This window comes from Oncorhynchus keta, chromosome 29 (assembly GCF_023373465.1).
Source record: "Oncorhynchus keta strain PuntledgeMale-10-30-2019 chromosome 29, Oket_V2, whole genome shotgun sequence".
NCBI lineage: Eukaryota > Metazoa > Chordata > Actinopteri > Salmoniformes > Salmonidae > Oncorhynchus > Oncorhynchus keta.
In genome coordinates this window covers 4,930,657-4,948,629 of record NC_068449.1, presented here as the reverse complement: position 1 = coordinate 4,948,629, position 17,973 = coordinate 4,930,657, and the positions used below count along the sequence as shown (strand labels likewise).

Below are 17,973 nucleotides of genomic sequence, written 5' to 3'. Positions count from 1 at the left end.
CCGAGGACGTCGTCCCCACAGTGACTGTACCGAGGACGTCGTCCCCACAGTGACTGTACCGAGGACGTCGTCCCCACAGTGACTGTACCGAGGACGTCGTCCCCACAGTGACTGTACCGAGGACGTTGTCTCCACAGGGACTGTACTTACATACCCGTCCCCAGCCAGTGACTTACAGGCAACGTCCCCACAGTGACTGCCGCTGTCAAGGTGCGGGACGTCGTCCCCACAGTGACTGAAACCTGATAGGACGAACCGTCCCCACAGTGACTCAACAGGCCTAAGAGGACGTCGTCCCCACAGTGACTGTATGAGGACGTGCGTCCCCACAGTGACTGTACAAAGGGAAGGACGTCGTCCCCACAGTGACTGTACCGAGGACGTCGTCCCCACAGTGACTGTACCGAGGACGTTGTCTCCACAGGGACTGTACTTACATACCCCAACCAGAAGCCATGGATTACAGGCAACATCCGCACTGAAGTAAAGGGCAGAGCTGCCGCTGTCAAGGTGCGGGACTCTGACCCGGAAGCTTACAAGAAATCCTGATATGCCCTGCGACGAACCATCAAACAGGCAAAGCGTCAATACAGGCCTAAGATTGAATCATACTACACCGGCTCCGATGCTCGTCTTATGTGGCAGTGCTTGCAAACTATTACAGACTACAAAGGGAAGGACACCCGAGCTGCCCAGTGACACGAGCCTACAAGACGAGCTAAATCACTTCTATGCTCGCTTCGAGGCAAGCAACACTGAGGCATGCAAGAGAGTATCAGCTGTTCCAGACGACTGTGTGATCACACTCTCCGTAGCCGACGTGAGTAAGACCTTTAAACAGGTCAACATACACACGGCTGCGGTGCCAGACGGATTACCAGGCCGTGTGCTCTGGCAGGTGCTGACCAACTGGCAGGTGTCTTCACTGACAATTTTCAACATGTCCCTGATTGAGTCTGTAATACCAACATGTTTCAAGCAGACCACCATAGTCCCTGTGCTCAAGAACACAAAGACAACCTGCCTAAATGACTACAGACCCGTAGCACTCACGTCCGTAGACATGAAGTGCTTTGAAAGGCTGGTAATGACTCACATCAACGCCATTATCCCCTAGACCCACTACAATTTGCATATCGCACAAACAGATCAACAGATGGTGCAATCTCTATTGCACTCCACACTGTCCTTTCCCACCTGGACAAAAGGAACACTTACGTGAGAATGGTATTCATTGACTACAGCTCAGCGGTCAACACCATAGTACCCTCAAAGCTCATCACTAAGCTAAGAAACATGGGACTAAACACCTCCCTCTGCAACTGTATCCTGGACTTCCTGACGGGCCGCCCCACAGGTGGGTGTACTGTTTTTCACTGTCTTTTTACTGTTGTTTTTATTTCTTTACTTACCTATTGTTCACCTAATACCTTTTTTGCGCTATTCGTTAGAGCCTGTAAGTAAGCATTTCACTATAAGGTCTACTACACCTGTTGTATTCGGCACACGTGACAAATAAACTTTGATTTGATTTTAAATCAATTATAAACAACTACTAATCAGTATAGCATTACTGTATAGTATAGCTAGGGGGACATAATGTACTGTATTCTGGAGAAAAATGATTCCTCTAATGCTTGGGTTCATGTTCCCATAATGCAATGGTTTATGCCAAGTTCCATGCTTCCAATAAGTATCACTGGTGCTTGACAGTCTTATCATGGGTCACACTTTGAAAAATTCAGATTGTCCATCTGTAGAGGCTCTTATTATTATTATCTATCCTTATGCTTCGTCACTTTACCCTGCCTTCATGTACATATCTACCTCAAATACCTCATTATTATCTTTCCTGATGCCTAGTCACTTTACCCTGCCTTCATGTACGTATCTACCTCAAATACCTCATTATTATCTATACTGATGCCTAGTCAATTTACCCTACCTTCATGTGCATATCTACCTCAAATACCTCATTATTATCTATCCTGATGCCTAGTCACTTTACCCTACCTTCATGTACATTTCTGCCTCAAATACCTCGTATCGCTACTATCAACAAACTATTTGCTGACAACAGCCATGCCCTTCTTTTCATAGTGTTTCCGGATGTAATTTGTGATGGCATTCTCGTTGTTGAGCTCTTTCCTGAAGAGCATGATGTAGCACTTGGGAGCAAAGTGACAACAGAGGACGCTGTAATTGGACACCAAGATGGCCGCCGCCTCGATGGCCTGCTGGTACTTCCCCGACATGTTGATGTAGACAGGGATGAAGACCATCCAAACCACCAGGAAAATCACCATGCTGATGGAGACAAAACTGGCGTTCTTATACAAATCTGGCAACTGCTTCCCTTTGAACGCAAACAGGAAGCAGACCACTGCCAGCAGGGCAATGTAAGTCAACATGGCGCCAAAGAGCATCTTGGAACCTTTGTTGCACTCCAGAAGGATGGTGGCCTCGTCGAACCTGCTGCTTTCGACAATGAACGGTGGGGCGTAGGTCAGCCACAGCACGCACACGGCCACCTGGACCGCCGAGCAGCACGTTACCACGGCGATGGGTCGGTTGAGGCGCTTCAGTGTGTCGCCGACTGTAACCCTCAGATTGAAAGTGAAGCCGACAAAGATCTGGAGCAGGTTGGCCAGGATGCAGGAGACGCAGACAGTGAAGGCCATGCCAAAGAGTGGGAGACCCGCCAGGCAGGTGGTCTTTGTTGGCTCCCCCAGGAACATACTGATACAGCAGAAGCAGGCCAGCAGGGACAGCAGCTCCAGGAAGCTGAGGTAGCCTCCAGTGGATTTCACTATGGGTGTTCTTCGATCCACAGCAAACAAAATGGCCACCAGAAGGCTGACAACAATCCCCAAGACATCAAATGAGACCAGAACAGTGGTGAAAGCGTCAGTCCACCCCAGGTAGTCAATGGTTTTCATCAAACATCTGTCCATGTCTGAGGATGTGTACTCCCTTTGTGGATGACAGGCCACGCACTTCTTACCTGAGGGTTGAACCAAATAGACAGTATGTGATATTTGTGATAATAATCATGTACTTGTTTGAGGAGTATGCAGGATATATTTACATGAGGACTTTTGGCTTTGAATAGAGTTATGTGAGAAACAGGCGTTGTCTGGTATTATGACACTATTTGAAGCAGTCCACAGTAACTACACTTATGCAAATTACCTATTTGCTTAGAGACCCAATTTGCCCTCAGAACATCCTCAGTTCATCCGGCTATGGGCTCTACAAGGTGTCGAAAGCATTCCACAGGGATGCTGGCCCATGTTGACTCTAATGTTTCACACAGTTGTGTCAAGTTGGCTGGATGTCCTTTGGGTGGTGGACCATTCACGATGCACACAGAAAACTGTTGAACGTGAAAAACCCAGCAGCGTTGCGGTTCTTGTCGCACAAACTGGTGCGACTGGCACTTACTACAATAGCCCGTTCAAAGGCACTTACATTTTTTGTCTTGCCCATTCACTCTCTGAATTGCACACACACACACACACACACACACACACACACACACACACACACACACACACACACACACACACACACACACACACACACACACACACACACACACACACACACACACAATCCATGTCTCAATTGTCTCAAGGCTTAAAAATCCCTGTTTAACCTGTCTCCCCCCCTTCATCTACACTGATTGAAGTGTATTTAACAAGTGACATCAATAAGGGATCATAGCTCTCACCTTGATTCACCTGGTCAGTCTATATCATGGAAAGACCAGGTGTACTTAATGTTTCGTATACTCAGTGTATACAAAACAATAAAAAAAAATACAGACTAAACATTTAGACAATAGACTCAATATGTCCTCAGATCAGTTACAGACCTAAAGTAAAAATAAATTGTGGCCATACAGAACTGTAATCAGATTAGTTGCAAAAATCCCCTCAGACAAATCCCCGGTGGTATGGAAACTGACCTGCTTTGGATATTGTCTGATCATTTTTCAATTTACATCAAAATCAATAAGCATCTTGATATTTTACTGTACTTACCACCTCCGGTAGAAATGTATCCACGACTGCAAAGAGAACACTCCTTGCAGCATGAGTTTATCTTTGAAATTAACTGATATCCCGGATTACATGTCTTACAGCAGTTGGCAAAAGTCACCTAAAAAAAGAGAGAAGACTTTAGGTAGCACTTTACATTGCAGCATGGAATAAAGTGGTAATAATATGCTAATAGTAGAGTAACAACTAATGTCAAGTAGACTTCATGTCCAATGCTATCTATTGTGTACTGTAGATCGAGCTCTTTGCCCCAACCTAAAAATTAATAGGAGGGTAAGTGAACCCACATCCAAGAATAATGATTAAAGATAGGAAGGCTTACTGTAACATTTAAAACACTGATTTAAGACAGGAAGGCTTACTGTAACATTTAAAAACACTGATTTAATAAGATAGGAAGGCTTACTGTAAAGTTAAGATTACTGATTTAAGACAGGAAGGCTTACTGTAACATTTAAAAACACAGATTTAAGAGAGGAAGGCTTACTGTAAAGTTAAGATTACTGATTTAAGACAGGAAGGCTTACTGTAACATTTAAAACACTGATTTAAGATAGGAAGGCTTACTGTAAAATTAAAAACACAGATTTAAGATAGGAAGGCTTACTGTAACATTTAAAACACTGATTTAAGATAGGAAGGCTTACTGTAAAGTTAAGATTACTGATTTAAGACAGGAAGGCTTACTGTAACATTTAAAACACAGATTTAAGATAGGAAGGCTTACTGTAACATTTTCGAACTCTCTGATGAGATGCTCTCTGATGCGGATGGGTTCATCAGGCCTATATTCTCCAACGGTTATTATCCGATTTTCTGAAACCGACATGTTCCACTCTACGATGTCATATCCTGTAGTAGGGTCACCATTTTGATTGAAAGATATGTGTGTGGTATTGTCCACTATGAAGTTAACCCGCTTGAGTTCCTCAAGAAGCTGTGGACACAACCAGCTAAATATGAACAGCGGGCAGCATCTTATAGTTTACTCTGTGGTGTTATGTAGGAGAGATTGTATGTCTAAAATACAGCTAAAATACAGTCAACCCTATGAATTAATCCTAATTAACAACAGTATCACAATAAAGGTCCATTCAAATATAAGATTATTTTTCTAGAATAACAAAAAAAAAGATATCTTATGGTAGAAAATGTAAATTTCCAGATCCTCAAAGTAGACTAATATCGAGAGGAGTCAAACATCTGCTATCTGAGCAGCTAACCGATCGCTGCAGCTGTACATAGTCCATCGGTAAATAGCCCACCCAATTTACCTACCTCATCCCCATAATGTTTTTATTTATTTACTTTTCTGCTCTTTTGCACACAAGTATCTCTACCTGTACATGACCATCTGATAATTTATCACTCCAGTGTTAATCTGCAAAATTGTAATTATTTGCCTACCTCCTTATGCCTTGTGCACACAATGTATATAGACTTTTTTTTTATTATTTGAATTTTTTTCTACTGTGTTATTGACTTGTTAATTGTTTACTCCATGTGTAACTCTGTGTTGTTGTCTGTTCACACTGCTATGCTTTATCTTGGCCAGGTCACAGTTGTAAATGAGAACTTGTTCTCAACTAGCCTACCTGGTTAAATAAAGGTGAAATAAAAATAAATAAAATAAAAGCATGTACAGTATATGCATCAATCTGAAATTAATGGGAAAGATTGGCACTAATTTCCTCGTTCTATTTGGTGTCTATCTTTTCCATTAATTTGGGTCCGAGGCACATAGCTGCATCTACACTAGCCTACAGATAGCATATATAAAAATAATATATGCCATTTAGCAGACGCTTTTATCCAAAGCGACTTACAGTCATGTGTGCATACATTCGACGTATGGGTGGTCCCGGGAATCGAACCCACTACCCTGGCGTTACAAGCGCCATGCTCTTACCAACTGAGCTACAGAAGGACCACAATCTTTAAAGGTCTGAAAACCAACACCTATTTTTTGGAACCGATTTTGCAATGAAGTGATTTTAAAGTGTTAGTGATTACGTCAAACCACACAGTGCAGTGGCTTACCTCCCAAACAGCAAAACTGCCATTTCGTTTACACCTTACATTGTCGCAGTTCAGCAGGCTTCTCAGGCCCTGAGCAATGACTTTGACCGCTAGATAGATGTAATAAGACTCATCCTCGTCAATGTACTTCAATAAGCACCTTCTGTCCAGGCATGTCCTTCCACCACTCTCTGACTGGGATTTGGTGTCGGGTAATGCACAGTTCAGCACACTTTCATCTACCAAGGAATCGGGACATGGAGGATAATGACACATAAATTCATGGATAAAGCTGTTCTGGGCTTTACTTTGGAACATAGAGTCACGGACGTACTCATGAAAACCCGGCACTTTGTTTCTCTTTGCAATGAATCCAAATACCCTCCCAACCTTTTGAATATCGGGCATTTCAGAAAGCTCCTTGTTGGTGGCCCAATTGTCACATGCAATCCAAATTCTGCTGATCCCCATTCTAAGGACCTCTTTGAGGATAATCCTAACATTCAATTCAGCTGTGAAAATGACAATGGCCTCGGCAGACGAATTGCGAATCTTTGACATGAGCATGGCCAATTCTGTTTGCGTTCTGGTCTCGTTGAGTATAAAGTTTGCTGATAGGATCTCCTTGAAGTCCACACACAGTTTCCTGTCATTGAAGTGATCGATCAGCCTCTCGGCGCCATACTTGCCGAACTCATCGTCACTGCCTATCACTCCCACGCTCTCCCAGGTGAGATGCTTCACCAACTCAGCGATCGCAATGGTCTGATGCTCATCACTGGAGACCGTTCGCAGAAACGAGGGGAACTTGCACTTCCTACTGAGCAACTCACTTGTTGATGAATAACTGATCTGCAAAAATGAGGAACAAAGTGTTGAACAGCGCGAGAGCAGAAGTTACAGTGGTCATTATGTATTCCCACTTGAAATTAAACCTAACTTATAAAGGCTTTATAGAGCATTGAATGCTTTATGGAGCATTAAAGGCTTTATAGCGCATTAATAAAGACTTAATAGAGCATAAACAACGGCTTTATAGAGCACTCATAAAGGCTATTAAGATTATTTACGTTTTCACAAGTACAACACAGACTCTTCATAAATCATTTATAAGCAAAGTTATACTCCATGAAGGGTTAGTCACTACATCAATGGTTAGTCACTATATAAAGGGTTAGTCATTATATAAATGGTTAGTCACTACATCAAGGGTTAGTCACTAGATAAATGGTTAGTCATTATATAAAGGGTTAGTCACTATATAAAGGGTTAGTCATTATATAAATGGTTAGTCACTACATAAAGGGTTAGTCATTATATAAAGGGTTAGTCACTATATAAAGGGTTAGTCATTATATAAATGGTTAGTCACTACATCAAGGGTTAGTCATTATATAAAGGGTTAGTCATTATATAAATGGTTAGGGTTAGTCACTACATCAAGGGTTAGTCAGTAGATAAAGGGTTAGTCATTATATAAATGGTTAGTCACTACATTGAGGGTTAGTCACTACATAAAGGGTTAGTCACTATATAAAGGGTTAGTCACTATATAAAGGGTTAGTCACTATATAAAGGGTTAGTCACTATATAAAGGGTTAGTCACTATATAAAGGGTTAGTCACTATAAAGGGTTAGTCACTACATCAAGGGTTAGTCACTACATCAAGGGTTAGTCACTACATCAAGGGTTAGTCACTATATAAAGGGTTAGTCACTATATAAATGGTTAGTCACTACATCAAGGGTTAGTCACTACATCAAGGGTTAGTCACTATATAAAGGGTTAGTCACTACATCAAGGGTGAGTCACTATATAAATGGTTAGTCATTATATAAAGGGTTAGTCATTATATAAATGGTTAGTCACTACATCAAGGGTTAGTCACTATATAAATGGTTAGTCATTATATAAAGGGTTAGTCACTATATTTACATTTACAATGGCTCTTTAGACTTACATTATATAAATGGTTAGTCATTATATAAAGGGTTAGTCATTATATAAATGGTTAGTCACTACATCAAGGGTTAGTCACTATATAAATGGTTAGTCATTATATAAAGGGTTAGTCACTATATAAAGGGTTAGTCACTATATAAAGGGTTAGTCACTATAAAGGTTTAGTCACTATATAAATGGTTAGTCACTATATAAATGGTTAGTCACTACATCAAGGGTTAGGGTTAGACACTACATCAAAGGTTAGGGTTAGACACTACATCAAAGGTTAGGGTTAGACACTACATTAAAGGTTAGGGTTAGACACTACATCAAAGGTTAGGGTTAGACACTACATCAAAGGTTAGGGTTAGACACTACATCAAAGGTTAGGGTTAGACACTACATCAAAGGTTAGGGTTAGACACTACATCAAAGGTTAGGGTTAGACACTACATCAAAGGTTAGGGTTAGACACTACATTAAAGGTTAGGGTTAGACACTACATCAAAGGTTAGGGTTAGACACTACATCAAAGGTTAGGGTTAGACACTACATCAAAGGTTAGGGTTAGACACTACATCAAAGGTTAGGGTTAGACACTACATCAAAGGTTAGGGTTAGCATACCTGAGCCACTAAAGGTAGAGCTAGTAGACGGGCAACAGCTATTGACTTCTCAGAATACCTCTCCCCAATTACCACTTTAACATGTGGTGTGGTTACATTAGGATTCACCCCCTTCCCCTGGATGTCCTCCATCATGCTCAGTGTTGCTCTGATGGCATTTGTTACATCCCCACAGGTGTCGTATATTTCGTATCCGACACTCACATTGGGCAACATCTGAGACCTGTTTATCTCTTGGATGGCATAAATCATCACTTGCGATCGGAGGAACATCTGCACGTCGTAACTGCAAACATTATACAATTAGAATGGTTTGGAATAGCGTACTGTACGTTCTAGTTGTAGTCTTCTAGTTACATAGAATTTGAGTTACATAGCATTCTAGTTACATATAATTCTAGCTGCATAGATTTCTAGTTACATAGCATTCTAGTTGCAGTCTTCTAGCTACATAGAATTCTAGTTGCATAGAATTCTAGTTGCATAGAATTCTAGTTGCATAGAATTCTAGTTACATGAAATTCTAGTTGCATAGCATTCTAGTTGCATAGCATTCTAGTTGCATAGAATTCTAGTTGCATAGAATTCTAGTTGCATAGCATTCTAGTTGCATAGCATTCTAGTTGCATAGAATTCTAGTTGCATAGAATTCTAGTTACATGAAATTCTAGTTGCATAGCATTCTAGTTGCATAGCATTCTAGTTGCATAGAATTCTAGTTGCATAGAATTCTAGTTGCATAGCATTCTAGTTGCATAGCATTCTAGTTGCATAGAATTCTAGTTGCATAGAATTCTAGTTGCATAGAATTCTAGTTGCATAGCATGCTACAGTAGTTGCAGTCTTCTAATTACATGGAATTCTAGTTAATAGCATTCTAGTTTTGACAGCAAAGGTACACATTACCTACAAAGACACAGCACTTATTGATGACGCTCATTGATGTTCACTGTATACTCACTCAGTGCATGTCTTTTGCGGAGGAATCGTGGACCAATTAGTTTTCACCTGCAGGTAAATAGGAAAAAGTCCACCCACAACAATGTCCCCAGGGACATAAATACGGCGAGGATTGTTGTTTACTGAACAAGAAGGTCCCGAGACTATTGAGGTTACAGTCATAATTAAGAGCAACAAGACCCACATTGTGTATTTACTGTAGACTGGTGCTGAGGTCCTGTCTGTGTAATAACTATGTGTCACTCCCTGTCTATTGAAGACCTGTATATGACAGAGGAAGTTTGAATATTTGCATACAGACTACAAACAGAATTCAGAGTAACAGCATTGTCTGTTTGTTTTCTAAATAAGGCAATTACATGAATGTGTAGTTCTTATCTATGAAGATGAAAGGAAACCAAACAGTTGTAGAATAAAACCCAGCAATTTATAATAGTATTAATGATGTATTCTTTAGGTTCTCAATATGAAACTTCTGGTTTGTGGTTTGTTTACAACCATTGTCATTTTCTAAGCACTCGTATTCAGTTTTTTGAGGGGGCTTTCTATACACAATCCAACAGGATAATTGCCTTGTTCAAGGGCACAGCGGCAGTCGGTTTGGAATCTGACACCAGTATCCCTTCAAATGCCAGTTGAGTTTGTCAGTGTGTTATTTTTTAGTACTGTAGCAAGATGACTTTTGAAAAGGTTAAAGAGGGACTTGACTTGCAGGATCCGGGTAGAAGTAAATGTTTTAATACAGAGTTTTGGGGTACAATGGTGTAAATAATGTGTGACTCGGCTATCTTGTGTCTGTGTCTGTTGGAGCTGCTGGCATTCTCACTCGAACCAATGGCTGGAAACACTTGCCCGGAAAACAAAGAGAGAGGAGAGACAGTAGCACAGCTACCACAGGCCATCTGAGTAGTGACAGCTGGTTTGTCTGTGACCAATCCTTGTCTGGCATGGTTGGAGATGGTTATGCTAAGGGAGATTTGCAGTAACTCAAGAGACAGGAGTAGTTGTCATTCTTACACGACATTCCACCATAACAGCTCTTCAGAGCACCCGGTTAAATAGTGTGTAGGAGTGCTTTTCCATGGTAAAAATAGTAAGAAATAGATATCATTGTTGGATTTATGGGGATTGTGTTTAATTTACTGTAATCTTAAATAGAAATACTGAACTATTTTAACATGGTTTATTTTAAGCTAATTTCCCTATGGCGGACAGAACGTGTTGCTACATTACACTGACTAATGTTTTCACCACAATAATTACAGGAAATACACATCCCTTTTTACTTCATATTAGTGATGTTTGTAAAAAAGTTTACAGTCGTCACAATCTCACAAAATCGATTGCTTAAAACAGATCAATATCTTTGGTTTAGCTCCAGTGTTTTTCTCATGTGCACCTGTCTGTAGATGATCTTTGACCTCCGCTGTGATTTTCAGACCATGGAGGCAATCATTTTTATTTTAGGGCTCCTCGTATGAATGTCTCTGGCATAGGTTTTTAAGCTATCATTCAAATGAAAACCGACCCCTGTTTGTCACGTATCCACCCCCAGGCTGCCCTGCATCACGCACACCTGCCTTCCCTTGTCACGCACATCAATGTTGTTGGACTCAGCCATGATCTGTTTATTTCCTTCCCTATATTTGTTCGTTCCCCAGCTCTGTATTGATTGTCTTTTGTCTCTGTTCCTGTCTCGTGTCGTGTCCGTTATTTATTAAATGTTTGACTCCACGTACCTGCTTCGTCTCAGCCAGATCGTCAGTTTTTGTTCGCCCAGCCGGTCCAGGAGTTTTTTTGTTTTGTTTTGTTGGTGACGTCGGGGTGGATTCCGCCACGGATGGAACCGGGGGTACCTAAGCCTGCCCGTCGGGCATCCACGCCCTGGCTGGCCCGAGAGGTTTACTTTCCTCGGTCGGCTCCGCGGCATCCTCTCTGCAGCGGGATCGTCAGGCTCCCATGCCTCAGCCAACTCGCCAGGCTCTTACGCTCCTGCCGGTTCGTCGGGCTTCCACGCCCCAACCGGCTGGCCCAGCGCCCATGTCTCGGCTGGTTCGCCCAGGAAGGGAGACCGGGTGGTGCCCTAAGAGGGGGGTGTTCGGTCACGTCTGCTCCCGCAGTACCCATGAACACAAGTTTGACACATGAGTGTGTCGGGAGTAATTTGTATGCCTTCGTCTTCAAAATATCACAATTTATTTCAGCATATTGATTATGAATTTAGACATTTAAAACCAGTGTTTTGACACTCAGCTATAACTCAAAAATACACGAAAACAGAATATAAACGGTAATTTTAACAATTTTTCAACAGCATTCTATTTAATCCAGTAAAAACTACCGAATGAGCCCCAAAAAAATGTCGTTTGATTTATTGATTTTGATGATATTATTGAAATCGTGAAAATACGTCTGTCTTGCCTGTCTGAACTCGTAAACTACAACATAACATGTCAATCTAACATACTACTAAGACCCAACACGGTATTTCTTGAAGCTTAAAGCTACTGTAAATTCACAATTACCAAAGTTTGAAACCGTAAATGATTAAACTTCGCAAATTTTTTAAAACTTTAAATGCGTTATGAAATAATGACATGAAAATGATTTTAGGGCAGGTTGTCAGCTCTATCTGCCCGGACGCTAACTTCCAATCATGAGAAGAACCCGGCCCGTTAGAGTAAGTTCGAGATTTCCCCGTCTGCCCTTACGCTAACTCACCAAGACCACCCAACCTGTCTATTAGGTTAGGTTCAAAACAAAGAAATCTAAACGTCTTACCTGCGTGAACATCTGTAGGATGATTTTAAAGAGTAGCTTTATGGTAAACTCCGTTCCCTTCTTTGTCAATTACACACGCTGTGCTGTTCATCAGTCTCTTCCTATCACGAGACAATTTACAATATTGTCACCCATCAGACGATTGTCAATTTAGCCTACATCTATAATTATGATGGGCCAGTGGTCGCTCAGACCTTCTGGGGGGACTGTGAAACTGTGGATGCCACTGATAGACTTATTTAGAAAAATGTCAAGGACGGAGGTGGACATGACTTTAAAATTGTAATGACATTAACATTTTAAATATGTTCCAAAGACATCGGCAGCTGTTCTAGCGTTAAACAATTGCAGCCATGGTTGCCAATTGGTTGTCAACAGCCTTTTTGGCTATTGTAGTCTTTTGACTGTTAACAAACCGGAATCTCTAAAGTTGTCAGAAGTGAGGCATGCAGCATGCAACTAACTGTGCCAGCGCCTGACCTAAAACCAACCCGCACCTTACCGCATTTGACCACTTCCTGTTTTTTGCTGTTGTTTAACAGGAAACCAGACTTCTAGGAAACCAGTTTAAGCAAAGATTGTCTATTAAATTGACAAGAGAGTCAAGTAACCGCTCTAATTATGGAAATACATGTCCTCAGATGGAAGACAGGCAGGAGAAGGCGAGATCATGTGGGACTATTCTAGCCAATGAGAGAACAGATACGCGTGTGAACAGCAGGCCATGGAGATAGACACTGTATATAGACATAATAGGACATTTGAAATATATTTAATATTTTTTAACTTTTGTGAGTGTAATGTTCAATTTTGTTTTTATTTCACTGTTGTTTAAACAGGGCTCCGGGCAGCCGAGCGGAAATGGAGGAAAACTCGCCTCCCTGCGGACCTGGCATCCTTTCACTCCCTCCTCTCTACATTTTCCTCCTCTGTCTCTGCTGCTAAAGCCACTTTCTACCACTCTAAATTCCAAGCATCTGCCTCTAACCCTAGGAAGCTCTTTGCCACCTTCTCCTCCCTCCTGAATCCCCCTCCTCCCTCTCTGCAGATGACTTCGTCAACCATTTGAAAAGAAGGTCGACGACATCCGATCCTCATTTGCTAAGTCAAACGACACCGCTGGTTCTGCTCACACTGCCCTACCCTATGCTCTGACCTCTTTCTCCCCTCTCTCTCCAGATGAAATCTCGCGTCTTGTGACGGCCGGCCGCCCAACAACCTGCCCGCTTGACCCTATCCCCTCCTCTGTTCTCCAGACCATTTCCGGAGACCTTCTCCCTTACCTCACCTCGCTCATCAACTCATCCCTGACCGCTGGCTACGTCCCTTCCGTCTTCAAGAGAGCGAGAGTTGCACCCCTTCTGAAAAAACCTACACTCGATCCCTCCGATGTCAACAACTACAGACCAGTATCCCTTCTTTCTTTTCTCTCCAAAACTCTTGAACGTGCCGTCCTTGGCCAGCTCTCCCGCTATCTCTCTCAGAATGACCTTCTTGATCCAAATCAGTCAGGTTTCAAGACAAGTCATTCAACTGAGACTGCTCTTCTCTGTATCACGGAGGCGCTCCGCACTGCTAAAGCTAACTCTCTCTCCTCTGCTCTCATCCTTCTAGACCTATCGGCTGCCTTCGATACTGTGAACCATCAGATCCTCCTCTCCACCCTCTCCGAGTTGGGCATCTCCGGCGCGGCCCACGCTTGGATTGCGTCCTACCTGACAGGTCGCTCCTACCAGGTGGCGTGGCGAGAATCTGTCTCCTCACCACGCGCTCTCACCACTGGTGTCCCCCAGGGCTCTGTTCTAGGCCCTCTCCTATTCTCGCTATACACCAAGTCACTTGGCTCTGTCATAACCTCACATAGTCTCTCCTATCATTGCTATGCAGACGACACACAATTAATCTTCTCCTTTCCCCCTTCTGATGACCAGGTGGCGAATCGCATCTCTGCATGTCTGGCAGACATATCAGTGTGGATGACGGATCACCACCTCAAGCTGAACCTCGGCAAGACGGAGCTGCTCTTCCTCCCGGGGAAGGACTGCCCGTTCCATGATCTCGCCATCACGGTTGACAACTCCATTGTGTCCTCCTCCCAGAGCGCTAAGAACCTTGGCGTGATCCTGGACAACACCCTGTCGTTCTCAACTAACATCAAGGCGGTGGCCCGTTCCTGTAGGTTCATGCTCTACAACATCCGCAGAGTACGACCTTGCCTCACACAGGAAGTGGCGCAGGTCCTAATCCAGGCACTTGTCATCTCCCGTCTGGATTACTGCAACTCGCTGTTGGCTGGGCTCCCTGCCTGTGCCATTAAACCCCTACAACTCATCCAGAACGCCGCAGCCCGTCTGGTGTTCAACCTTCCCAAGTTCACTCACGTCACCCCGCTCCTCCGCTCTCTCCACTGGCTTCCAGTTGAAGTTCGCATCCGCTACAAGACCATGGTGCTTGCCTACGGAGCTGTGAGGGGAACGGCACCTCAGTACCTCCAGGCTCTGATCAGGCCCTACACCCAAACAAGGGCACTGCGTTCATCCACCTCTGGCCTGCTCGCCTCCCTACCACTGAGGAAGTACAGTTCCCGCTCAGCCCAGTCAAAACTGTTCGCTGCTCTGGCCCCCCAATGGTGGAACAAACTCCCTCACGACGCCAGGACAGCGGAGTCAATCACCACCTTCCGGAGACACCTGAAACCCCACCTCTTTAAGGAATACCTAGGATAGGATAAAGTAATCCTTCTCACCCCCTTAAAAGATTTAGATGCACTATTGTATTATTATATCATTGTAAAGTGGCTGTTCCACTGGATGTCATAAGGTGAATGCACCAATTTCTAAGTCGCTCTGGATAAGAGCGTCTGCTAAATGACTTAAATGTAATGTAAATGTAAATGTAATGTTTCCCATGCCTATAAAGCCCCTTAAATGGAAAATTGAATTGATAGAGGACTCATCTTTGTATCTCTGCCATCATAGTGTCTGACAATATGGGCAGCGCCATTGAGGCGATCTCCATTTTTAATGAAGTAAATGTTGTTCTTCTTCATTGGCTGATTGCTCCCAAATCATAGGAAACCCCCACCCACTGTACTGCTTTAAAATGGTGGAAGACCTCAATGGCAATGTCCATGCTAAAACAGATTATATCCATGACCAGTCCTCTCTCTATGACAACTAGCACAAGATATAGTCTTTTTTTTTTAAGTTGCCGAAATGCCACTTGCCTCTACTTATATCAACCATTACAAAATGTATATTCGATAAAATAAGCCTCACGTAGCAAATTCGCAATACATTGTTCTGTAACCAAATTTGACTGTTACCAAATTCAACTCTCTCATTTGCCTCCGTACAAAAATTCCTCACTTTGTGAGATTATTTTTGTGGACAGATTTTGGCCGGAGTGAAACCTCTCGCATAACTCTTCCTCTCTGGTTTAAAGCTACCTAATAACCAGACTGCCATTTTCCGTGTCAAATGCAATGGGGTGGTTCCAAGACCAACAGTAAATACACCAAACCTGTAAGTCTGTTCTTTTAAATCCACATTTTTACAGTCCCATTACAATAGTTTATTGATGTTCCTGATTGTTTTGTGGCTGCTGTGGTGTATTTGTTCTTGGTAATAAGAGGGGAACACAGTGTGAGGAATATGTGAATCCTTGTTTGCTTACATTCTGTCCCGCTCTCTTACATCCTGATAACCCAGTTATCGAAAAAACACACCCATTTAACCTGAACATCAACAACGTTGCTATGTGATTTGAATCAACAGTATTGTGTTTCGTGATCTCAAGCTTTAATATTTTGTGATTCCTCACCAAACCGTGTTTTAGGGACCATCCGCAGGTAGAAATCTGACTGCCTACATTTTCACCCGATTCTACATGTAAAATCTGTGAGCACTCGGTTAGCAAATTATAGCCAACACTGTACTCTGTTCAGAGGTGCTAAGTACTCTCGGTCAGCAAACGCTATTGGTGTGTCTGAACCCTTAGATTTGAGGTTGGTTCAGGGGTTTGTCTCATTAGTTCCATTGCGGCGCATATTCTCATCTGATATTTATGCAGACAACGTCCTAGTTATCGGCACCCCAAAAGGCTGCATGACTCTGGGTTGGTTTTAATGTGTTCGAAGCACTTCTAGATGAACACATGATGTCAACATTCCTGTGTATTCATGGTATGGATGTAGGAGATATGAAAATGAAAGTAGTCCTGTTTTGTGGTATTGCAATAGGTCTAGCTGGTGTGTAAGAAATATATTTGCTATTTTCACAGCCGGAATTATGAGTGCAATAGCTGGCGGTGGGGTGAAGGAGCTGGGTTTTGATGAATAAGTAAGTTGTACTGTATGTGTGAGGAAGGCTTGGCCACTCACTGGCCAATCAATTAGTTCCATGGCTTAATTCTGCATGTGTTTGTCTCAAGTTTTGTAGGTTACTGACGGTCTTTGCTTTGTCATCAACTCCAATTCGGCTGGGAACCAGAATATTATCTTCCTGAGCCCGGTTTCCCAAAGCATCTTAAGGCTAAGTTCATCGTTAGAGCCTTCGTAGGAGCAACGTTAAATCTCCGAGCTGTTTCCAAAAAGCATTGTTATTAGCATTGCACTTGAAATGCCCGTAATCTAACACCGACCTCAGGCCACTTGTAGATAAGCCCTGGTAGACATCAGTAGTGAGGGCCGAGCCCTGGTAGACATCAGTAGTGAGGGCCGAGCCCTGGTAGACATCAGTAGTGAGGGCCGAGCCCTGGTAGACATCAGTAGTGAGGGCCGAGCCCTGGTAGACATCAGCAGTGAGGGCCGAGCCCTGGTAGACATCAGTAGTGAGGGCCGAGCCCTGGTAGACATCAGTAGTGAGGGCCGAGCCCTGGTAGACATCAGTAGTGAGGGCCGAGCCCTGGTAGACATCAGTAGTGAGGGCCGAGCCCTGGTAGACATCAGTAGTGAGGGCCGAGCCCTGGTAGACATCAGTAGTGAGGGCCGAGCCCTGGTAGACATCAGCAGTGAGGGCCGAGCCCTGGTAGACATCAGTAGTGAGGGCCGAGCCCTGGTAGACATCAGTGGTGAGGGCCGAGCCCTGGTAGACATCAGTGGTGAGGGCCGAGCCCTGGTAGACATCAGTGGTGAGGGCCGAGCCCTGGTAGACCTCAGTGGTGAGGGCCGAGCCCTGGTAGACCTCAGTAGTGAGGGCCGAGCCCTGGTAGACATCAGTAGTGAGGGCCGAGCTGGGACGCCTGCAGTGTCAGGTAGGAGCAAGAGGTTAATGCTCTTATAAAATGCCTGGTACAATGATAACACTTATCACTATATTAAATACTTGTAATAGTTATTTAATTACCTTTGAGAGAGGACGAGGAGACCCACGAGATCAGGAGCAGAGTTTCAATCGGTCAGAATTTGAGAAATTTAGTTTAGTGTAGCGACTCCCCTCTAACTGCCGAGAGGTTGAATTGGAGTTGTTATTTTAACTAAATTGGATTCAAGACATATTGAATGAGGAAACTAGAGTCGTTCTTGGTCAACTGATCGTCTACTGATGTTTCACTATCCTCCAACGAAAACCCCCTGGGT

The 17,973-nt window shown here is 43.2% G+C and overlaps 1 protein-coding gene and 1 long non-coding RNA gene across 4 annotated transcripts; one reads left to right on the top strand and one right to left on the bottom strand.

The window, feature by feature from the left end:
- Nucleotides 1-354: 354 nt before the first annotated feature.
- Nucleotides 355-13,379, bottom strand: LOC118362222 (G-protein coupled receptor family C group 6 member A-like). 3 transcript variants are annotated; one of them, XR_008085956.1, is made up of 8 exons: nt 12,396-13,379; nt 9,616-11,722; nt 8,655-8,940; nt 6,105-6,935; nt 4,792-5,001; nt 4,047-4,164; nt 1,973-3,004; nt 355-1,904 (listed from the first exon to the last, which is right to left on the bottom strand). XR_008085956.1 is itself a non-coding variant. In XM_052485811.1 (8 exons), the coding sequence occupies exons 3-8, from the start codon at nt 9,798-9,800 to the stop codon at nt 2,064-2,066; spliced, it is 2,571 nt and encodes an 856-aa protein (XP_052341771.1). In that variant the 5' UTR covers nt 9,801-11,722; nt 12,396-12,496; nt 12,898-13,379; the 3' UTR covers nt 355-2,063. The 3 variants fall into 3 exon arrangements, 2 of the variants coding, with proteins under 2 accessions (XP_052341771.1, XP_052341772.1); XM_052485811.1 differs by having other exon boundaries at nt 355-3,004; nt 12,396-12,496; nt 12,898-13,379; XM_052485812.1 differs by lacking the exons at nt 9,616-11,722; nt 12,396-13,379 and having other exon boundaries at nt 355-3,004; nt 8,655-9,282.
- LOC127913552 (uncharacterized) lies at nt 8,062-8,681 on the top strand. The gene is made up of 3 exons (XR_008085957.1): nt 8,062-8,313; nt 8,364-8,488; nt 8,539-8,681. It is a non-coding gene; the product is annotated as an uncharacterized LOC127913552 (long non-coding RNA).
- Nucleotides 13,380-17,973: the final 4,594 nt, after the last annotated feature.